General features: G+C 41.8%; 2 protein-coding genes across 11 annotated transcripts in view; both read right to left on the bottom strand.

Moving 5' to 3' along the window:
* LOC131105876 (uncharacterized) overlaps positions 1-9699 on the bottom strand; it is a 37699-nt gene extending 28000 nt beyond the window's left edge. For 6 of the 7 annotated variants that reach the window (XR_009120010.1, XR_009120011.1, XM_058054314.1 and 3 more), the window contains exons 1-3: positions 9252-9699; positions 9082-9145; positions 8937-8993 (exon numbers count right to left, since the gene is read on the bottom strand). The gene's annotated coding sequence lies outside the window, so the exon portion shown is untranslated. Of the gene's footprint in view, positions 1-412; positions 8754-8936; positions 8994-9081; positions 9146-9251 lie in introns of those variants that run through there. The other variant, XR_009120009.1, reaches the window with a different exon arrangement.
* A 4937-nt stretch (positions 9700-14636) lies between these two features.
* Positions 14637-24987, bottom strand: part of mdfi (MyoD family inhibitor) — a 44910-nt gene continuing 34559 nt past the window's right edge. For 2 of the 4 annotated variants that reach the window (XM_058055081.1, XM_058055080.1), the window contains 2 exons: positions 22749-23135; positions 14638-21040 (listed from right to left, as the gene is read on the bottom strand). In XM_058055081.1, the coding sequence (XP_057911064.1) occupies positions 20787-21040; positions 22749-23135 (641 nt within the window). In that variant the 3' untranslated portion in view covers positions 14638-20786. Of the gene's footprint in view, positions 21041-21081; positions 23136-24987 lie in introns of those variants that run through there. The other 2 variants (XM_058055082.1, XM_058055083.1) reach the window with 2 other exon arrangements.

Below are 24987 nucleotides of genomic sequence, written 5' to 3'. Positions count from 1 at the left end.
TCTTCTACACCCTGGACTGGTGGCCAGCCAATCACAGGGCACATATAGACAAACAACCATTCACACTCACATTCATACCTATGGACAATTTGGAGTCGCTAATTAACCTAGCATGTTTTTTTGGAATGTGGGAGGAAACCGGAGCACCCGGAGAAAACCCACGCCTGCACTGGGAGAACATGCAAACCCCACACAGAGATGCCCAAAGGGGAATCGAACCCGGGTATCTTGCTGTGTGGCCAGCGTGCTAACCACTCGTCCACCATGCAGCCTCATACCTCATACATTCATTCATTTTCTACCGCTTTTTCCTCACGAGGGTCGCGGGGGTGCTGGAGCCTATCCCAGCTGTCTTCTACACCCTGGACTGGTGGCCAGCCAATCACAGGGCACATATAGACAAACAACCATTCACACTCACATTCATACCTATGGACAATTTGGAGTCGCTAATTAACCTAGCATGTTTTTGGAATGTGGGAGGAAACCGGAGTACCCAAAGAAAACCTGCAAAACTCCACACAGAGATGCCCGAGGGTGGAATTGAACTCGGGTCTCCTAGCTGTGAGGCCTGCTCACTAACCACTATGTTTTGTGGTTGACTATGGTCTATTATTTAGAAAATGCAAGTTTTAGCCAATTTCATGCATTTTGCATCGTATTACGCATTCAAATTGTGAATGTAGTACGCTACATTGGTCACTAGGTGTCATTAATTGGTCGGTGAAAAAAGCAGCCGACTTGATCAACTGGCTTTTACTGCAGGTTTTAAATTATAATCATGAATTAAATTAATAATAAAAGGTAATTATAACACTGGCTACTAAGGGTGCTCCAATCGATCGGCCACCGATCGGTATTGGCTGATATCAGTGAAAAAAGCCAATACTTCTAATACTCCGCCCCTGGTGCAGCATCCAGAACTTCCTGCCTGTGTTGGACTTCCTGTGATATAATCCTGTGACGCCTTACTTTAAGCTTTAGATTGGTGCGACATTTGGGGCCGAACACTTGGCAGGGTGATCATCGGATGTGATCATCCGTCAGGCGGCGACCATAAAGCCCCGGTCCCCGATCCGCTGTACTTGCCAGTGTGGGCAAAATTTGAATGCATCCCGTAATCAGTTCCCAGTTCCACATGTCCAAAAGGAGTAGGAAGAAGCAAAGCTTATTAAATCCTACCCCTCCATCTGGTACTTTTACAATCAGTAACTGTTACATTTGTTCACTTCCTGCTTTCCATAATACAGTTTAAGGTTTTTTTTTTGTTTGTTTGTTTGTTTTCAAATAATGTACCTCGTACCTCGTACGGGGGTACAAGGTGTTATGACCATACATGACATACTGTGATCTAAGAATACTTGGAATAATAACAATGATGCTTTTTTTAGGTACCAAAAAGAGGACATGTGATGAAAGGACATATGGCCACCGTAGTTCTGGCATCAAGATGACCATTGTTTGATGTTTGAACCGAAGCCCAAATGACGCCATTGCAAACAGCCCAGACAAAGATATCCAATCCTACAACTTCTCATCACATCTGGAAAAAATATTTAATCCTGTTCTTTTCAACTCAATCTGGCAGCTAGCAGCTCCGAATCGGAGAGAAAGAATCACAGTGTGAAATGAGCTATTCGCTACACTGACTTGAGAGCGCGAGCCAAGAATCAGAAAGAGATGACGAGACAAGGCCGAGTCCGAGTTACGCCAATTATTCTGCTTCACCTCGCCGTACGCCGCGGCCTTATCTGCGAGGTGCGGTGCGTGAGCGAGGACATCATTAACAGTTGTCCACGGGGGACGTCGGCCGCACCAATCTCTGCTGACACTCCTCCATCTAAAAGACGAGTCTAAGGAGAGACAGCCAACGCGACGATGGAGAAAGAGTCTCATTCCCACCTGACCTGACACAGATAGGACACACAGATAGATGTGGCCTGCATTCTGGCCTCCATCAGCCTGATAATGGAGTGAGGCTTCTCGCTCATCAAGTCACAAGTTCAACTCCTAGTTAACTTAGATGTTTTTTTGAAGAGAGTTTGTTGAGAATCTAGCACCCACTGTGCATTAAATTGTTACTTTATTACACACCACAGCAGTAGCAGGAAGTAGTGATAATAAGACAAGAAAGAAAATTTGCTAAAAATTCAATATTCAGTATTGAACAAAGCAAAATTTGTTCTCAATGGTTGGAGGTGGGGCCACGAGAGTAAATGTGAATGAAAGCGGAATGCCACAGCCCATCCATCCATCCATCCATCCATCGTGAAGGCAGCAGCCTAAGCAGTGAAGTCCAGACTACTTCATCCACTGGTCACCCATCCACCCAGTGGCCAGTGAACAGATAGATAAAATAGATGTTTTTTTTTATGATTTTAAACTCATATTAGTACCTGGTACCGTGTATATTTCCTAGCTACCTTTTGAGTGTTAAGTTGCTGTGTGATGATTATAGTCTTGACATTATAGTAATGACATTCTGTGAGTTCCGATGGGTTGACAAACTTGTTTCCTGATAGCTAATGATTGTCTGCTGTCAAATAAAGAGCTGTGTGGTCCTCACGGTCAATATGTTACTTTTTGACGTGGACGCATGTGGTTTATAGTACGGTGCAGTTTATTTATGTCCTTGTGCAAACCAGTGCAAATGAAAATCATTTTGTTGCATTTGCTAAATATAATACAGTAAACCTCGGATATATCGGACTCGGATATATCGGAAATTCGCTCACAACGGACAGATAAAAAAGAACCAATTTTTCTGTAATGCATTTCCAATAAAAATTCATTGCATATATCGGATTTTTTATAACGGATTTCACCTATTTCGGACAAAATCTCCAGTCCCGTTCCAATGCATTTCCATTAAATTTCCCTGGCATATATCGGATGGCCGCATCGTGGCGCTCCGATTCGCAGAATCGTGACAGGCCGCTATACGACGTCATTTGCAGCGTTTGCAGCGTTGCCTGCGCGTCCAGGTACATTGGAAACATAGTCAAGGAAGTGCCTTTTTATAACGGATAAAATCCGATTTACGCATATACCGGATATAAATCCGATATATGCGTAAAACGGACATTTTCCGGTATACGCATATAACGGATTTCGCTTATATCGGACAAAACCAGTGGGAACAATTGAATCCGATATATCCGAGGTTTACTGTAGTTGCATTTTTTGGGGAGAGACACTAAATAGGATTTAAACATTTCAAGCCTATGACTTCTGACATGACTCGACCTGACTTGCACGGCTTGACTTGAGACTTGACTTGATATTTAGGAGTAGACTTGAGACCGACTTAATAATACATCATATACATTGTGCATACATTGTGTAATGCGTTTGATTTCCCTCGCATGAATGTGCCACAGACATGCGGTGTTACTGATGTACTGCAATGCGACCGTGTTTTCCTCCGAGGTGAAACATGCTAAAGCAGGTGGGCAACCGCGCCAGGGTGAAACGCACCGACAGGAAATGGCTTTTGAGGTTACTATGGTAATACGGCACCAAACAGCGTTAGAGCCCATTAGTCCGAGCCATGCTGCTGCTGCTGCGGGCCGTCCGCTCGCAGACCGAGGCGTAGGTCATGCATTTAGGTCACTTGGCGAAGGTCTTTTTGAAGTGCGGCCACCATGCTGCTCCGTGCTTCCTCTCAGACACACACAACACGCATACACAAATATACAATGGTCTCAGGCTCCCTGTCGGACATGGGACAGGAAGTAAGTATTTATGTGGACAAGACGCCCCTTCCTTCGCCTTCTCCCAGGACCACTGAAACTAGGTTCCGTGTCTGTTTTCAGGATTCCATCTTCCCGTAAATGCCATCATTGGTTCTATTTCTCAATCCCTACCGTCTGCTCTTACTGGAAGTGGAGAAACAAAGAAGTTTTGTTAAGTGATTTCACCATAATAGGCACTATTTCTCACACACATTATGCTATTAGGTTATTCAACTTGTAGAGTCTCCAGTTTTGCAGAAGGTCAGTAGTGAATCAGACACAAGTGTGTGTATCAAAGCCAATTTACAGATGCAGGAGAAACGTGTGTGTGTGTGTGTGTGTGTGGAAGGACAAGGCTCCGGTCTGTTGCGCCCTGTTTGCTCAAGGTGGCATGAGTCAGCTCCACTCAAAAACAGGAGCTCTGTTTTTATGTGTGGCCTGCCAGCAGCCTGTCTGACACGCTCACACACATCCAGCCCGCAGGTTCAATCTCTGGACCAGGGCGCTAAACTAGCGCCTTGATTCCCCTGATGAATACATTTTTGCTTTACTGTCATTCTCACATCTCATGTTTCCGGCCAAAGTAATGGTAATGGTAATGGTTTGATTTCATTTGAACATGCATCAGATTACAATTGAATGCATCCCATAATCAGTTCACAGTACCACATGTCCAAAAGGAGTAGGAAGAAGCAAAGCTTACTAAATCCTACCCCTCCATCTGGTACTTTTACAATTGTGCACTACCCACTCATCCACCATGCAGCTCTGTTGCTTTTTCAACAAGGTCAATTCATTTATAGAAATGCAATTAGAGTTGCCATGTTACCCGTTTCCCTTTTTAATTTAGCTAGCACACGACAGCAAGGGTACGTGAATGAGTTAATACTCGGTCAGCACGACTCGGTCAATCCTTTTATTTGATTGTATGACTTGTGTACTTTTTTAGTCGAGTTTATTTCCATATGAACACATTGGAGTAAATCCCATATTTATTCATTCATTTTTTTCCTACCGCTTTTCCTCACAAGGGTCGCAGGGGGTGCTGGAGCCTATCCCAGCTGTCTTTGGGCGAGAGGCTGGGTACACCCTGGACTGGTCGCTAGCCAATCGCAGGGCACATCTAGACAAACAACCATTCACACTCACATTCATACCTATGGACAATTTGGAGTTAGCCAATTAACCTAGCATGTTTTTGGAATGTGGGAGGAAACCGGAGTACCCGGAGAAAACCCACGTATGCACGAGGAGAACATGCAAACTCCACACAGAGATGGCCGAGGGTGGAATTGAACCCTGGTCTCCTAGCTGTGAGGTCTGCACGCTGACCACTTGACCGCCGTGCCGCCTATCCCATATTTAGAGTTTCGCAATTCAACATATCCTTAAAGCAGCACAAACGTTTCTCTAAATATGACCCTTCTAGCCACAAGTGAGTCAGGTGAGATTGTAAACAAGATAGTCATTAAACCGATTGATTGTCCATAATTAGAGCAACAAACAGCAGTTGTATCTGAAGCAGTAGTAGTAGTAGTAGTACTAGATTTATAATTCCTAGTGAGTCATGAGGGCAAAAATACAACAAACCAAATAACTGGAATACTTCACAGAGAGCACAGATTTTGGGTCGCGTTTTCGGCATCTCCCACCCACACAGATGAAAGTCAACACTTAAGTGGCAGTGTCTGCTCTGCGTGCACCACCCATGTCTTGACACGTGTGTGTTTGCGAACGCAGCACTCATTATAGGTTGGTTTAAACGTGATATCTCTCAATTTCGGCATTTTTCAGCTCTCACTGAGAACACGGAGTTGTGTAGTTTTAAGGGTTATCGCTACTTGAAAAATAATGAAGGCACAACTAGTTGGCAGGGCCGGCTGACATGGGATGAATATTGTTATTATAAAATCAAGAAAATTTCTCTTCATCCTAGCATTCTCTTCTGTTATTTATGGTTAGCAGGCAACTTGTCACCATCTTCTGCTCTGTTTTGCTCTGATCAACCAATCAGAGGGCAGAAAAATGCTGAGGTGAATCTACCAATCTACTTACAGCTCTAAAATATCGTTTTCTGTGAAGTGCAAGTACAGTATATACGACCAGGGGAGTGTCAGAGGTGACATAATGTCCACCCTAAACCACAACCTTTTGAGTGCTGTAGAAATCCTCCCCCTGAGGACTCTAACTGGGTTTCGAATAGAGGATAAGGGAATCTTAAAGAACTAAATTATAGAATGAGAACCAGATTATTTATTCCTGACAACAATACCTAATACAGACGTCCGGGCTTATCTGCAGTCCCTGTATGCCTACAAGTAAGTGGGTCTTATTACAGCGCAACTGCAAAAAAAGCACCCTTCCTTTCCCTGCCCGGCCTTTTATACACTCGAGGCTTTGGTGGGGCATCAAGGCTTTGCTGGGGCATCAAGACGTCTGGAACATTTTGCTTTTCCATCTTAACTGTTGTCACATTAGTCCTTTTTTTGTGTGGGTGCGTGTATAAGTATCTTTTGTCTGTATTTGTGAGACTATGTGTTTGCGTTTATCTTTAGCTAGCAAAATTGAGCAAATACCTTCAATGCCTCTTGTCTCATAAGTCCGGGAGATGATAAATTTGATCATATTTTTGGTGGTCATGAACAGACTCTAGCGACACATAATACCGTTAGAATATAATTAAAAAGTCGGTTTTGCACAATAGAGGACTTTAAGGACTGGAGCGAGGAAGGTTTTTACACAAATAATCCACTTTGCTGACGTTTATCTCCATCGAATCGTGACTCTGAAGGCTCTTTCGGTTTCCCACATTTCCCTAATCCAACTAATACCGATAACTGTCATCCATTCCGGTCACAGATATAGAAGTTTTTTTTATTTAATGTCAGATAAAGCTCAAGAAACACCTGTAGGGAAACGACCGAGCTGACCCTAGATCAGCATCTTAGATTGTTCTGCTACATTTTTCCAGGTTATGCATGGATATTAAAATGACTGTCTTAGATATTTCATCAGTGAGTCATTATCTAACGGATGCTCTCACAGCATCGGGATCGAGCTCACTAGATTAATCTATCTGTCACTGTCTGGTAAGGAAGATGTATGGGTCTTGTTCAAGCTGGCAGGGATTGGATATTTGTAATGAGAAGATCACTCCTAGCGCGTATTGGGAACGAGGTGCGGCTATAAAGACAAAATATACAAGTTCTCTCCGCCGGAGCCAGCAGAACTTAAGCAGCTGTAGAAAGCTGACCCCAGTTTTCACTCTCTTACGTCAAACGCACATCAGACGGTATTTGATACTTCTTTTTTTAAAGGCTCACGCACGCAAACGGTCATCTGGCGTGCTCCGCCCAGGCAGTGCTCCGCCCACTCTCGGGCCGGCTGCTGCCTCTGTGTCTGTGCACTTTGTGTATGTGTTTGCATTTGGTGAAAAGCCACTGGGCTGCGGTCGCCTCAGTAGCTCTGCAGCAGCAGTAACTCGATACAGTAAACACACATTTTTGTCTCGGATCCAAGCTTGTCCGCTTGAAGTGATTTAGGTTTGCTTTAGCTCGTAAAAAAAAAAAAAAAAGCTGCCGTGCATCATCAAAAGGCAAAAGTTAACACAGTGCGAGCCACATTGTGCGTAGCTTCATAGGAAATATATGCTGCTGTTCTTGTTTTTTTTTACATATTTGATGCATAGATTAATGGTGGACCCGGTTTTAAAACCACAATCTGCAACATTTCCTCTATGTGACATGTACACATGTACACATGATACATATGCAAGAGGAAGAAATGCTTCTTTGTAAGGACTGACTCAACATCTGGCCCGCTTCCCTTTCATGTATACAGCTCGCAGGGCAATCAAACCTTTTTAGTTCAAAGCGACATACTTACCAACGCTATTTGGATTTGACCTCACGTTGACTTTAGGCAATTAGCAAATATGGTGGAACCTTGTGTCGTTTGAAAGCCTTAAAATAAGATGAAAACTGGTAATTAAGAGCAAAAAATGGGTGCTCACTGTTGTTCTCTGTTTGAGTAATATCACTTGGTCATGCCTTTTAATATTCCACGGGACTAAACAAGTAATAAGTGGGATTTGTGCTGATATCGCAGGGGGTGTCCTAACTTTTTAGGGCTGCATACGGAAAAAGTGTGGGGGTCACTTTAAATTTTTTTTTAACCAAGCCATGTACGTAGATATGCGGACACATTTAAAAAAAAATTTTTTTTAAGAAAACACAGCCTGCATCTTTCTTTTAATGTTTTTTCTTGTAATATTTTATCTTTTGACTTTAAAATTGTAACATTTTTACTTTAACCCAGGATAATTTTCCTAAAATTGCTACTTTATTCTTTGTTTTGTTTCTCATTATGAACTTTTTGTCCTCTTTTCGCTCATTTTTCCGTTTATTTTTTTATATTTAAACTTTCTTTTAATGCTTTTTTGTAATATTTTATCTCTTGACTTTATAATTGCAACATTTTAACTTTTATCCAGGATAATTTTCCTAAAATTGCTACTTTATTCTTTGTTTTGATTCTCATTATGAACTTTTTGTCCTCTCTTTGCTCATTTTTCCCTTTATTTTTTTTTTTATTTAAACTTTATTTTAATGTTTTTTCTTGTAACATTATATATTTTGACTTCATAATTGTATTTTAACTTTTAAGTTTTAGGATAATTTTCCTAAAATTGCTACTTTTGTTTTGTTTCTCATCATACTTAAAAAAAATTCTATATGATTTAAACTTTGTGCTATTTTTTTCTTAATTTAGGTAAAATGAGTGTTATTATTCCCATTTGTAATTGTATGTGGCCGGGTCGATGGAAGGACCGGACCAAGCACAACATTTTATGTGGGTGTTTATTCCCGACTGGACATGGAATGTTCAGCATTCATGACAACTGATTGGCAAGTGAAGGTGAACACTGCTACTTGCTTTCCTCTGTCCCTAGCGCTCAATATTGGTCCTACTAGGTGCCGGTTATCCTGACTTGCACCAACACCCCAAAAATTGCACTTCCTGAAAACATGAAAGATTATTAAAGACAATAGATAACTGTAGTGGCTTGAAAGAAAAAGTAAATACAAAAAAATCTAATAAAACTTTCCCTCGGCACATACTTTCCGATGTTACACAGTCGCAATTGAACAGCTACATCTTCAAATCAGTGTAATATTGTACATTACAGGCAGATTAACTTACTTCTTCCAGTGTGTTGAACAGGAGCTGGTGCACACTTGGCAAGTAACACTCTCCCCTCTAAACAGCATTAAACAACATATTTGTTAATTGCTGAGTCACATAACACACACAATTACAAAAAAAAGCCAACTTTAGCGATACTCACCTGCACTGCTGCTCAGCACGTCCCTCCAATATTGGCCAATATTGCGGTTAGCACACAACCTTTTCTGTGTAAACATCATCAACGTACAATATCATCCACCGATATATATATGGCCTAATTCTTTAAATTTCAATGTATTATATTAATTTTATGAGTCATTTTCAACTTACATTAGTGTTGACAGCGATTTTCCACAAGACAGTCCCAAGTTGTGATGCTAGCCACCTTGCCGGCATTACTTCCTGATCTCGCGGGAGCCCCACTACGTACTCTCGCAAGATTTCCCCCTCCCTCCAGAGTTGCTTGCTCTTAAAGCAACAGTACTACAAGGGAGGGCAGCACAATGTCAGTCCACCTGGATACATGCGTTTTTACATGTCGGGGGACAGAAAATATATATAACCTCCGCACCCCAAGGAGGTTAAAAAATAAATAAATAATAAATATATAAAATTTAAAATATAATCAACTCGGAAGCTGAGGACCCGTAAAAACGTAAGAAAATGCCATTTTTTTGGAGTGTAGTTGCGCAGGCAACACACTGTATTCCTCCGCCCAGCACGCGTCACACACTGCTTTCTGGTGCATATCCTTCCGCTGAGACACGCCATCACTAGTTCTTAATTCTTGGCGCTATTTTGTGACATTGAATGTAACATTGTTCGCTGCACTGTCATACATCAGTTGCCATAAAAATGCACGCATCCTAATTGTCTCCGGGAAATTATGAATGAATTATCCAAAGTTGACATTGTCCTTCAAACGCTAACAACAAAGCTGCAGCTACACGCGGAGGTTACCTTGTTGTCGTCTCCTACAAGTGTCACACGTGAACACGATCAGGCGTATTCACACTTCTGCCGTGTGTGTGTGTTGCGGCATTGCTGTGACCCCATATTAATAATGAATCAACTATTCCTTCCTCTAACTCTCGTCTTTTTTTTTTTTTACTCTACTGGAGGAGGAAGAGGAGGAGAGAGCTGTAGTTGGTGTGAGCCAAGGGCGAGTGGCTTGTCATGAGAGGAGTATTAATTTATGATTTCCATCCCAGCGTCTGACCTCATCACCTTCATTAGAATGCAGCCTTTGTCATTTCATGCTTAATATTCAATAGCCACTTGTCCCCTGTGCCCGCCTTGCGCATGTGAAATTTCTGCAAGGGATGTGTATCATTTTTGATTTGTTGAGTTTGTGTGTGTGTGTGTGTGTGTGTGTGTGTACATGGAAAAGGAAATGAGGGCTGACTGCAGCGTAGCTTCCTGCAAAACACTTGCAGATGTCCAAAGATGTCCTCTGTGTCTCGTTTCCAATTGTGGAGCTTGAATTGGCTCGAGGTTTCGGTATCTGAGTCATCCGCCTTATATACGCACTTTTCTCTCTCTACACACACAAACACAAGATCATCCCGGTGTTTTCTTGTGGAGCAGCCAAATGTTCCCCTAAAACAGAAATGTCCCCTCAATAAAGTTGGGATGCAAATAGAGAATGAAGTAAAACATTCATTCATTTTCGACTGCTTATCCTCACTAGTTATGGGGGGTGCTGGAGCCTATCCCAGCTGACTTCAGAGGAGAGGCGGGGTACACACCCTGGACTGGTGGCCAGCCAATCACAGGACACATATAGACAAACAACCATTCACACTCACATTCATACCTATGGACAATTTGGAGTCGCTAATTAACCTAGCATGTTTTGTTTTTTGGAATGTGAGCGGAAACCGGAGTAATTGGAGAAAACCCACGCATTCACGGGGAGAACATGCAAACTCCACACAGAGATGCCCGAGGGTGGAATCGGACTGGGGTCTCTTAGCTGTGAGGCCTGCGCGCTAACCACTTGGTCATTTCCTATGGAACTCGCCTTTTCTATGGTGCTTATAATCATTCGAGTCACAGGGGTATGCTGGAGCCTATCCCAGCTGACTTCAGAGGAGAGGCGGGGTACACAACCTGGACCGGTGGCCAGCCAATCACAGGACACATATAGACAAACAACCATTCACACTCACATTCATACCTATGGACAATTTGGAGTCGCTAATTAGCCTAGCATGTTTTTGGAATGTGGGAGGAAACCGGAGAAAACCCACACATGCACGGGAAGAACATGCAAACTCTACACTGAGATGTCCGAGGGTGGAATCGGACTCGGGTCTCCTAGCTGTGAAGCCTGCGCGCTAACCACTCGGTTGCTGTGCAGCTTGCTAAAAAACATTTCACATCCATCCATCCATCCATTTTCTATGCCGTTTATAATCATTCGGGTCACAGGAGTATGCTGGAGTCTATCCCAGTTGACTTCAGAGGAGAGGCGGGGTACAACCAAACAACCATTCACACTCACATTCATACCTATGGACAATTTGGAGTCGCTAATTAACCTAGCATGTTTTTTTTTTGGAATGTGGGAGGAAACCGGAGTACCCGGAGAAAACCAACGCATGCACGGGGAGAACATGCAAACTCCACACAGAGATACCCGATGGTGGAATCGGACTGGTGTCTCCTAGCTGTGAGGCCTGCGCGCTAACCACTCGGTCACCGTGCAGCTTGGTAAAAAACATTTCAGTTTCAATTCACCCAGCATCCCTTGTCCATCCATCCATCCATCCATTTTCTATGCCGCTTATAATCATTCGGGTCACAGGGGTATGCTGGAGTCTATCCCAGCTGACTTCAGAGGAGAGGCAGGGTACAACCAAACAACCATTCACACTCACATTCATACCTATGGACAATTTGGAGTCGCTAATTAACCTAGCATGTTTTTTTTTTTTGGAATGTGGGAGGAAACCGGAGTACCCGGAGAAAACCCACGCATGCACGGGGAGAACATGCAAACTCCACACAGAGATGCCCGATGGTGGAATCGGACTGGTGTCTCCTAGCTGTGAGGCCTGCGCGCTAACCACTCGGTCACCGTGCAGCTTGGTAAAAAACATTTCACTTTCAATTCACCCAGCATCCCTTGTCCATCCATCCATCCATTTTCTATGGCGCTTATAATTATTCGGGTCACAGGGGTATGCTGGAGCCTATCCCAGCTGACTTCAGAGGAGAGGCAGGGTACAACCAAACAACCATTCACACTCATATTCATACCTATGGACAATTTGGAGTCGCTAATTAACGTAGCATGTTTTTTTTTTTTTGGAATGTGGGAGGAAACCGGAGTACCCGGAGAAAACCCACGCATGCACGGGGAGAACATGCAAACTCCACACAGAGATGGCCGAGGATGGAATTGAACCCTGGCTGTGAGGTCACCATGCGAAACACTTGACCACCGTGCAGCCCACAATGTTCACCAACAGTAGCATCGTCTCTTTCCTTCCTCAAGGGATGATGACCCGACACCTCATTCTCATAGGGAAAAGTGCTCCTAACTCCACACACACACACACACACACACACACACACACACACACACACACACACACACACACACACACACACACACTGTGTACATTGTTTTTAGCAGACACTAGTGCTGGCTCGCGTCAAGATGCAGCCAACCAGAATAAAATGAAGGAAGGATTAAGGCAAAAAAAAAAAAATCAGTAAAAATCAACGTCCCCTGACTTTGTCTCCACACATGAACATCCTGGCCTGGAAGCACACATTCCTGCTCAACTACTTTGGCAAGCTGTTAAAAAACAACACATTAAAGGATTCTGTTCTGCTTGAGCCCGGTTGTTGTGCCGTTTCTCGTATTTCTGCCATTTTTTTTTCTCTCTCTCTCTCTCAGCTGCAGACAACTAATCTGCTGGGGTTACGGGAAAAGCTCCAGATACTAAGAGAGGACATTTTTGACAACATATTAATGGTAAAAAAAAAAAAAGCACAGGGAAAGGATGAGAAACATTCCTGTTTAAATAACAGAAAATGGCCTTGATCTACTTCTACTGCTATCTCAGAGTGACTGCTTTTCCGTCAACATGTTAAAGTGTGAGCAATGAACGCCTTTTTTCCAGATGAAATAGCATACAGTACATCTTTATTTCATGTATTTAGTCTTTTTGGAAATAATGGAAGTAGGTTTAACCTGTCCCAAGACTTCCATCATTATACATATATATTGTTTTATATACGTATACACAAGTATAAAAATAACATAACCATCTACCGCTTATCCTCACCAGAGTCGAGGGGGTGCTGGAGCCTATCCCAGCTGTCTTCAGGCGAGAGCCGGGGTACACCGCACACTGGACTGGTGGCCAGCCAATCACAGGGCACATATAGACAAACAACCATTCACACTCACATTCATACCTATGGACAATTTGGAGTCGCTAATTAACCTAGCATGTTTTTGGAATGTGGTAGGATACCGGAGAAAACCCACACATGCACGGGAAGAACATGCAAACTCCACACAAAAATGGCCGAGGGTGGGATTGAACTCAGGTCTCTTAACTGTGATGTCTGCATGCTAACCACTCGACCACCGTGCAGCCGCAACATAATCATTCATTCATTCATTTTCAACTGCTTAAACTCACGAGGGTCGAGGGGGGTGCTGGAGCCTATCCGAGTTGTCTCCGGGTGAGAGGCGGGGTACACCGCACAATGGACTGGTGGCCAGCCAATCACAGGGCACATATAGACAAACAACCATTCACACTCACATTCATACCTATGGACAATTTGGAGTCGCTAATTAACCTAGCATGTTTTTTTTGGAATGTGGGAAGAAACCGGAGAAAACCCACACATGCACGGGAAGAACATGCAAACTCCACACAAAAATGGCCGAGGGTGGGATTGAACTCAGGTCTCTTAACTGTGATGTCTGCATGCTAACCACTCGACCGCCGTGCAGCCGCAACATAATCATTCATTCATTCATTTTCAACTGCTTAAACTCACGAGGGTCGAGGGGGGTGCTGGAGCCTATCCGAGTTGTCTCCGGGCGAGAGGCGGGGTACACCGCACAATGGACTGGTGGCCAGCCAATCACAGGGCACATATAGACAAACAACCATTCACACTCACATTCATACCTATGGACAATTTGGAGTTGCTAATTAACCTAGCATGTTTTTTTTTTGGAATGTGGGAGGAAACCGAAGAAAACCCACGCATGCACGGGAAGAACATGCAAACTCCACACAAAGATGGCCGAGGGTGGGATTGAAGTCAGGTCTGCTAGCTGTGAGGTCTGCGCGCTAACCACTCAACCGCCATGCAGCCGCAACATAACCATTCATTCATTCATTTTCAACCGCTTATCCTCACCTGGGTTGAGAGGGGTGCTGGAGCCTATCCCAGCTGTCTTCGGGCGAGAGGCAGGGTTCACCACACACTGGACTGGTGGCCAGCCAATCACAGGGCACATATAGACAAACAACCATTCACACTCACATTCATACCTATGGACAATTTGGAGTCGCTAATTAACCTAGCATGTTTTTTTTTGGAATGTGGGAGGAAACCGGAGAAAAGCCACACATGCACGGGAAGAACATGCAAACTCCACACAAAGATGGCAGAGGGTGGGATTGAACTCGGGTCTCCTAGCTGTGACGTCTGCGCGCTAACCACTCAACCGCCGTGCAGCCATAACATAACCATTCATTCATTCATTTTCAACTGCTTATCCTCACGAGGGTCGAGGGGGTGCTGGAGCCTATCACAGCTGTCTCCGGGCGAGAGGCGGGGTACACACTGGACTGGAGGCCAGCCAATCACAGGGCACATATAGACAAACAACCATTCACACTCACATTCATACCTATGGACAATTTGGAGCCGCTAATTAACCTAGCATGTTTTTGGAATGTGGGAGGAAACCGAAGAAAATCCACGCATGCACGGGGAGAACATGCAAACGCCACATTGAACTCAGGTCTCTTAACTGTGATGTCTGCATGCTAACCACTCGAACACCGTGCAGCCATAACATAACCAGTAAAGCAAAAAACAACAACAAAAAAACTCAACAATCCGAACTTCGATATTGCAAATGTTGTCGATTGGGCGACTCATGCATCCATCATCTTCTACTTCTTATCCAAGGTCGGGTCGGAGTGACGCAGTAAAAGGATCCATTCCTCCATTTTCAGTACCGCTTGTCCTCACTAGCGTGGCGGGTACGTACGTTCTCGACGATTCCACTGGTGGTCAGCCAATCACAGGGCACATGTACGTAAGACAAACAATCGTCAGTCACCATCACACCTATGGATAATTTAGAGTCCCCACTTAACCTTGTTTGCATATTTTTGGAATGTGGGAACGTGAAGCTGGACTAGTCGTGGAGATGATCAGCAATCTGTTTCTAATCGAAAACTACATTTGAACCGCATTTCACAACAATTGAAGCCACAATGTGACCCAAAAGTCCGCTCTGGAATACTTAGTCCATTTCAAAACAAAGAACTACAGCACATGGTCCAAGACAGGGATGTCGTCCCAAAGGGTCGCTTTCCATCCAGGATATCACTTTGACAAATTGATCCTGGAAACGGTGCAAGGCATTATTTTGGTGTTATGAAAGAAAAACGATCCATGTTGTGTGGAGTTCACATTGTTTATTCAGTATGAAACAAACAAAAAAACAAGTTTGAATGTGACTTCCAAGACAGCAACTGAAATGAACACGGAGTTGGGATATTGTAAACAAATTGACATAATTGAGACAATCAAGTAAACAGTTCATGTGGACTAAGATAGACTTAAAACTACGAGCAGGAAACTTTTAATAAATCTATCTCAAAATAACGATTACAGATCCGCAATATTACAAATGTTTGTGGTCAAGGTTAATGAAGTGGGACCGGAAATAAAATAAAATAAAATAACAGAACAGATCAGAACAGAACATCTTCCAGTATGAGCATCATGTCAGTATACCAGAAAATAAATGTTATGGTGCATAAAATCTGTATTTCCAGTAATAACACCCATGATATGGCATTTTTAAGGTATTATCCACCTCTAGATGTGCTCTCTAGTTCCAGACCAACCAACTACGAACTATGAACTATGAACTATGAACCAGGTATGCTTCAGGTGTTCACTTTACTCTGCCAAGAATTAATGCATTAAAGAGGACTACAATGTAACATATTGGAATAAGCTACCACTATATTTAACTATGATAAATAACAAAGCAAGATTCAAAAATAAATTAAGAGAAGCAGAATTTAGCATTGGAATTAAATTGAAAAAAAAAATGCAAAAATTAAATTGAAATAATTTTTATTGTTCTGGTTCTGGTTGGCTTCAATAATTTTAAGGTTTGTATTCTATTACATTCATTCATTCATTTTCTACCGCTTTTCCTCACAAGGGTCGCGGGGGAAGCTGGAGCCTATCCCAGCTGTTTTCGGGCAAAAGGCGGGGTACACCCTGGACTAGTCACCAGCCAATCACAGGGCGTATTCCATTACATTTCAGATCATTTTTGTTTAGATTTAGTTTTATTTAATTGTAATGACTGTTTTTATTGTATTATGTTTGAAGTCATTCATTCATTTTCTACCGCTTTTTCTCACGAGGGTTACGGGGGAGCTGGAGCCTATCCCAGCTGTCTTCGGGCGAGAGGCGGGGTACACCCTGGAATGGTCGGCAGCCAATAACAGGGCGTATTCCATTACATCTCAGATCATTTTTGTTTAGATTTAGTTATATTTAATTGTAATGTCTGTTTTTATTGTATTATGTTTATTGTTAAGTTTGAAATGTACATTTTTGGACCCCCAGGAATAATAGTCTTAGGACTAATAAACAATAAACCAATCACGATGTACTTGGCACCCAGATCAAATTTGACCTTCCAATAGCTTCACGTTCGCATTGATGGCGTTGTCAAACGTTAGCATACAGTACGTTCCTCACAAGTAAATTCGAGACCCCTGGTGTAACCTGCGTTCGTAATGGGACACTAGAGCACTGACCGTTGGGCCAAAAGCCCCGACGCTCCCTCTCGGCTGGCACTGGAACCAAAATTGCTGCTGTAAATGACAATTTGATGTCCATTAAACATGCGCCATGTCATTACACAAAACTGGAATGTGCTCCAGTCCTTGATGATCCTTTTAACAGATTACACATATTTTACATAATTCATGTCGCGTAGCACAAAAAAAATGTGACCGAGTGTAAATGTACATCAGGGTACAATAATGACACTGTTTTAATTAAAAGTCGACTACAATTTAGGTTTGTGCAGTCAACCATGCCGCTATTTTCTATACGGCTTGTCTTCATTAGGGTCACGAGTGAGCTGGAGCCTATCCCAGCTGACTTTGGACAGGGCACATACGGTATATACAAACGACCTTGTAGAAGCGTTAGCTTTTTAGCCGTGAAGCTAACTATCCTTGTGGTATAAGCAGCTGGAAGGCGGCCATTGTATTGATATTGTATATTTTCTTATGCACTTGCATAAGAAAATATCTTTATTTTTGTTTCATGATTCATCTTTGGTTGGTCTGGTGACAAGAGAAGCAGCTCCCAGTTAAAGTGCTATTGACTCTCGGCTTTGGAATATTTTGCATCTTACCCCCCCCCCAAAAAATAAATGTCACCGTAATGCATTTTTATGTCCTGTAGTATTCCAGTTGTCGCATCATAAATCTCTCAGCACGGTGAAATATTGCATTGTTTTCCAGAGCTTTCCAGGATTACCGTTTGAAACATGTCAGGAAACACTTGGTCATAAGAACTTCTCCAGTTCCACTTCTTCTTTCCAGAAACTTGCATTATGAGCATTGCTCTTCTCGGACTTTTTATTCCCTCTTTTGCGTATAAAGTGGAACCTGGATTAGCATTATTAGTCATTAATGAAAGTGATGTTAACCAAAACCATTTCCCCCATAAGAAATAATGTAATTAAATTTTTGAAATTGTACAGTTATAAAAACATATTTTATGGTAATATTTCTGAGAACTGAGGCATCTTGTTTTTAGGTCAGGGGTGGGCAAACTACGGCCCGGGGGCCACATCCGGCCCGCCAAGTGTTTGAATACGGCCCACCCAATCTTTCCAAAGTATTTAATTTAAAGTCAACATACAACCTGGCATCATGGCCTGAGCCAACCTTTTGATGGTTGTATCAATTTCGTTGTTTGACATAATAATAATAATAAAAATTAAAATAATAATTATTATATTATTATTATAACTATTATGATTATTATATTTATTATATTAATGCTAATTATTAAATTAATTATATATAATAATATTGTTATATTTGCATATTTTACATAATAATAATATAATAATTATTATTTTAATTTTATTTTAATTATTATAATATTTTATTATTTTTAAAATATTTAAATATAAATATAAAATAATAAATAATAATAGCAGATTGCATGACAATTTTACAGATACAATAATACCAGGTGGACTGTTACGTGTAAAATATATAGTCTGCCCCCCCCCGGAAATTTTGTTATATCAATGCGGCCCGCGAGTCAAAAAGTTTGCCCACCCCTGTTTTAGGTGTTAGCAAGACAAAAAGCTATTTTGGTGATAAAAATACATTAATTTGGGAAAATTCTTTGATGTTAATTGAAAAAATATGTTAACTGAGGCATACGCTAACCAAGGTTCCACTCTATTCCACAAGGTGAGCCCTTGAAATAGGGTTTTAATCCACCTTACTTAACACTAACCCTTCTATATACAAGCATGTTTATGAGTATGAAACTAAGATCCAGTCATTCATTCATTCATTTTCTACCGCTTTTTTCTCACGAGGGTCGCGGGGGGTGCTGGAGCCTATCCCAGCTGTCTTCGGGCGAGAGGCGGGGTACACCCTGGACTGGTGGCCAGCCAATCACAGGGCACATATAGACAAACAACCATTCACACTCACATTCATACCTATGGACAATTTGGAGTGGCTAATTAACCTAGCATGTTTTTGGAATGTGGGAGGAAACCGGAGTACCCGGAGAAAACCCACACATGCACGGGGAGAACATGCAAACTCCACACAGAGAGATGGCCGAGGGTGGAATTGAACCCTGGTCTCCATAAGAAATAATGTAATTAAATTTTTGTAATTGTAAAGTTATAAAAACATATTTTATGATAATATTTCTAAGAACTAAGGAATCTTGTTTTTAGGTATTAGCAAGCCAAAAAAGCTGTTTTGGTGATAAAAATACATTAATTTGGGAAAATTCTGGTATACACATTTGATGTTAATTGAAAAAATATGTTAACCGGGGCATACGCTAACCAAGGTTCCACTCTATTCCACAAGGTGAGCCCTTGAAATAGGGTTTTAATCCACCTTACTTGACACAAACCCTTCTATATACAAGCATGTTTATAAGTATGAAACTAAGATCCAGTCATAGTAAACTTATTAAAAAAAAAAAAAAAAAAAGAATTGCACAAGTACTGAATAGTAAAAGGACGAGATTGTATCAAGTCATTTAAAAAAGCACATAGTCAAGAGGTATTGGGTTGGCGGAAACGAGAGTTGAGGGCCCGTTATCAGGAGCGTACCATTCATACTACAGGTATGTGAATGTAACTTAGCATAATGTCGTGAGACTTTCACTGGCGGGGATTAAATTAGACGTTGAGCAGCACCTGCTCTACAGTGAGCTTGGCCAAACCTGATAACACAGAAATTGCGATTTTCACATTCGAGAAGAAATGCAAATATCTTAACTACAATCTAGCCCCCCCTCGAAAAAAAAAAAAGGATTAATAGAGATTTGGAATCTACTCGGAAATGGAGGCAGTGAGCTAAGCCGCCGAGGCCATTTGTTCATATGACGGGAGTGACAAAGAAAAATGAAATATATTAAAAACCATCGCTGCCCTTTCATTCTGCTTCTTCTACCAGTTTTGACCATGGAAGAGCTGAAGTTCCTCAAAGAAATGTAAAAAGTAAACAAAACGTGAACTATAAACGAGGAGTGATATTTGATGGCCGACTCTCCTTTCACAGAGAACACTAAACGCCATCAAAACGCTGATGTCCATCGTTCAGCGCTGATTTGATTCCGCTTCATCTGCAGCCTGATGAACGACTCTCTCATGATTCTTTACTGATTAAGTCCGCGAAATGAGACGCTTTACGAACAAAGGAAATGTGTCTATAATATTGCCACAAGCCGCCATTATTCTGTGTTTTGTACATTTCTCCGCATACAAAGACATCAGTGGATCCAACATCAGCCTCTCGGGCCGTGCGTGTCACAAAGGCCACGGCATGCAATCAAAACTGGAAGACTTTAACCTTGCCAAGGACAGACCGGGACAGTTCTACTGAGAGCACGGCTTCAATTTTTTTTTCCATTATGCCGTCGCTCTTATCAACAGAAACACTAAAATCCGGTTAAATGGATCCATTTTCTCATTTGCCTTTGGAGGTCGTTTTTCATGCTCGGAGAACTCTCGTCACTTAAGACGACGCAAAGGGGCTCCGTTGGAACAATCCGGTCTGCACGCGCTCGTGAAAGACTGGCTGAAACGTGTCGTGGTGGCCTATGTTCTATGGTTTGATCCATAAACCAGCGAGGAATTCACCATTGACTGCTCTCGTGTTCGGTCGCATCTTTTGTGAGAGACGTACTGCGGTCACGGCCACGGAGTCCAAGCCAAGCTACGACAACAAAGACCGAACGTAAGCACTTTGCAGCTTTTGACAAGAGATCGATTCAAGTCGCTCCCGGGCTCGCTGGAGATGGGAATCAAGACAAGTGCGCGCCGGCCGTGAAACCTCAGGACGAGAAGCAAAGGCTGCAACACTCCATGCAGATCTCCAGACAGTCGGCGGACTCACAGCAGGCGTCGATGATGCCGCAGTCCATGTCGCACGGTAGATCACAGTCACCGCATTCCTCGGACGCGCAGCAGCAGCAGAAACACGAGTCGTCGCCGGCGCACGAGCCGCAGGTGGCGCAGTCCAGCACGATGTTGCACAGCGTCAGAAATTCACAAAAGAGGCAGGCCAGGATGCAGTGAACGCAGCAGTCTGGAGATCAAATGCAGTCATAAAATTACTCTAATTGAACTTTTACCAAGAAATTGAAATTTCATATTAGTGCATCCACCCATACACTCAACCACTATACCACCGATCATAAAATACCGTATTAAAAGTACTGTTAATGACAACAAACAGAGGAGTTTAGCCCATTTGTTTATGGATAATGTTACTATGCAGTACTTCCCCCGTGACACATAGTATCTTCTTTGTTGAATTTATTGGTAAATTACACATTATGTTGTCACGCTAACTACATGGCTGACGCAGCCGTCCTGCCTACACACCCTGCAATTTTAATGCAAGCCAGATCTTGATTTTAATATTGGGTTTTTTCCAGATGACCCCCCTCCCATCCCAAAATGGGCACATTGCTGTCATGATGTTTTTTTTTATATATATATTTTTTCACCATTTATTGTCACAATTACTATTACATTATGCATTTTTTTTGCTATTTATTTATTGTTAATTTTTTTTTTCTCTATTTGTTTTTTATGAGTCCAGTGTGATTTTATTCTGCAAAAGTCTATTTAGAATCAAAATGTTTAGGTACATTTTTTGCTTTTTTAAAAAAGAATTTTTATGCTTTTAATTATGTTTTTTGCTATTTATTTATTGTTAATTTTTTTTTCTCTATTTGTTTTTTTATGAGTCCAGTGTGATTTTATTCTGCTGTCATTCCGCAAAAGTCCATTTAGAATTAAAATGTCCAGATACATTAGATTTTTTGCTTTTTTTTTTTTAAATGATTTTTATGCTTTTTATTATGTTTTTTGCTATTTATTTATTGTTTTTTTATTTTCTCTATTTGTTTTTTATGACTCCAGTGTGATTTTATTCTACTGTTTACCTTCTGCAAAAGTCCATTTAGAATCAAAATGTCCAGGTTCATTAGATTTTTTTGCTTTTTAAAAAAAATATTTTTATGCTTTTATGCTTTTTATTATGTTTTTTGCTATTTATTTATTGTTATTTTTTTTCTCTATTTGTTTTCTTATGAGTCCAGTGTGATTTTATTCTGCTGTCATTCTACAAAAGTCTATTTAGAATCAAAATGTCCAGGTACATTAGATTTTTTTTTTGCTTTTTTTAAAAATGATTTTTATGCTTTTATGCTTTTTATTATGTTTTTTGCTATTTATTTATTGTTAATTTTTTTATTGTCACAATTACTATCATTGTTTCATTATGCATTTTTTCACTTAAAAAAATGATTTTTATGCTTTTTTTGGGTATTTATTTATTGTTAATTATTTTTATTTTATTTTATTTTTTTTATTTTTTCTCTATTTGTTTTTATGGCTCCAATGTGATTTTATTCTGCTGTTTACCTTCTGCAAAAGTCTATTTAAAATCAAAATGTCCAGTAGTTTTGGTTTTCATGATTTAAATCTAAAATGTTACTTTCTGGAAAGTCCGTATTAAAAATGAGGACATGCAAACTCCAAACAAAAATGCATGAGAACTAAGATCCTTTTTGCTGCGAGGCCGCAGCGCTAACCACTGTTCCACTATGCTGCCAAGTTAGTGTAAGGTTAGGCGTCTATATTAAAATGATTCATGCCATACTTCTGCTGTTTGTTGAGTCATGCCCTAAATGTCGAACATTCAGCCGTAAACAATTGAAAGCTGTCACAGCCGTCGAGTTGTCGCACTCGGAATGTTGACGTTGAAGCACGCCGCCGCATCTTACCATCCTGTGCTTCTGTGGGAATCTGGGAGCTGTTGCTCTTGGAACTGTTGCTCTTTGAGCTGCTCTTGGAGCTTCCTTTGCTCCTCTTGCTGCTCTGGGAGGTGATGGAAGGGTTAGACTGCAACTTCTTGCCGTGCTTGGGTCCTGCTGACGACGACGAGGAGGTGGATGAGCCCCCTCGTGGGAGGGTGCCCAGTTTGGGATGCTCATGAGGGCCGCCGTTCCTGTCCACGCCGGATTGGAGTGCGTGTGTGTGAGGCGTGGGATGCGGACAGTGGGGGGAGTGTGTGTGTGCGTGGTGTTTGGTTCCGTTGCGGAGTTGGCTGCTTGGTTGCGTCCGACATGGTTGGGTGGGGTGGATGGGTGTGGATCTGGCTGTCGGTTGACCTGTGGAGAGACAAAAAAGTTATTGTTGAGTGATACTGACTTCATATCACATCAAGACTCGATAACAACCTCTCCATTACTTTTATAATACGTATGTGATTTCAATGTTTATGTCAAAATACAAGGCACTCTGAGAATGATCTTCTGGTATGTGTGCCAACTTAAATATCGGGAGGCTCCCTAAAGCTGAGTCCAATCACAAAGCCACGCCCAAAGGAAAGGACAAGCCTTGGATTTGTTGAACCTTTATCCCACTTGTCTAGACTCTTTCACAACAAGCATTAGATTCCAGAGGAAAGACAAACCTTCTGAAAGTTCTGATATTCACGATCGGGTGCAATTTTTCGTGGGCAAAGGACTAACCGATCAGATCCTGGCCGTTATTCCAATGTTCATCCACCGAACTGAAGGATTCGGATTCGGTTGGAATGCTCACTGCTCTGAAGTTTGGCATTTAATCAAACGATTAAAGGACAAACTTTCTGAAAGTTCTGATAAAAATGATCGGGTGGAATTTTTCGTGGGCAAAGGACTAACCGATCAGATCCTGGCCGTTATTCCAATGTTCATCCACCGAACTGTAGGATTCGGTTGGAATGCTCACTGCTCTGAAGTTTGTCATTTAATCAAACGATTAAACGATTAAACGACAAACAATTAAAGGACAAACCTTCTGAAAGTTCTGATAAAAATGATCGGGTGGAATTTTTCGTGGGCAAAGGACTAACCGATCAGATCCTGGCCGTTATTCCAATGTTCATCCACCGAACTGTAGGATTCGGTTGGAATGCTCACTGCTCTGAAGTTTGTCATTTAATCAAACGATTAAACGACAAACGATTAAAGGACAAACCTTCTGAAAGTTCTGATATTAATGATCGGGGGCAATTCGGTGGGCAAAGGACTAACCGATCAGATCCTGGCCGTTATTCCAATGTTCATCCACCGAACTGTAGGATTCGGTTGGAATGCTCACTGCTGTGAAGTTTGTCATTTAATCAAACGATTAAACGACAAACGATTAAAGGACAAACTTTCTGAAAGTTCTGATATTAATGATCGGGTGCAATTTTTCGTGGGCAAAGGACTAACCGATCAGATCCTGGCCGTTATTCCAATGTTCATCCACCGAACTGTAGGATTCGGTTGGAATGCTCACTGCTCTGAAGTTTGTCATTTAATCAAACGATTAAACGACAAACGATTAAAGGACAAACTTTCTGAAAGTTCTGATATTAATGATCAGGTGCAATTTTTCGTGGGCAAAGGACTAACCGATCAGATCCTGGCCGTTATTCCAATGTTCATCCACCGAACTGTAGGATTCGGTTGGAATGCTCACTGCTCTGAAGTTTGTCATTTAATGAAACGATTAAACGACAAACGATTAAAGGACAAACCTTCTGAAAGTTCTGATATTAATGATCGGGGGCAATTCGGTGGGCAAAGAACTAACCGATCAGATCCTGGCCGTTATTCCAATGTTCATCCACCGAACTGTAGGATTCGGTTGGAATGCTCACTGCTCTGAAGTTTGTCATTTAATCAAACGATTAAACGACAAACGATTAAAGGACAAACTTTCTGAAAGTTCTGATATTAATGATCGGGTGCAATTTTTCGTGGGCAAAGGACTAACCGATCAGATCCTGGCCGTTATTCCAATGTTCATCCACTGAACTGTAGGATTCGGATTCGGTTGGAATGCTCACTGCTCTGAAGTTTGACAATTAATCAAACGATTAAACGACAAACGATTAAAGGACAAACCTTCTGAAAGTTCTGATATTCATGATCGGGTGCAATTTTTCGTGGGCAAAGGACTAACCGATCAGATCCTGGCCGTTATTCC

Source organism: Doryrhamphus excisus, chromosome 18 (genome assembly GCF_030265055.1).
Source record: "Doryrhamphus excisus isolate RoL2022-K1 chromosome 18, RoL_Dexc_1.0, whole genome shotgun sequence".
In the NCBI taxonomy this organism is placed as follows: domain Eukaryota; kingdom Metazoa; phylum Chordata; class Actinopteri; order Syngnathiformes; family Syngnathidae; genus Doryrhamphus; species Doryrhamphus excisus.
The sequence above is the reverse complement of the archived record's forward strand: the minus strand, read 5'-3'. Positions and strand labels throughout refer to the sequence as shown.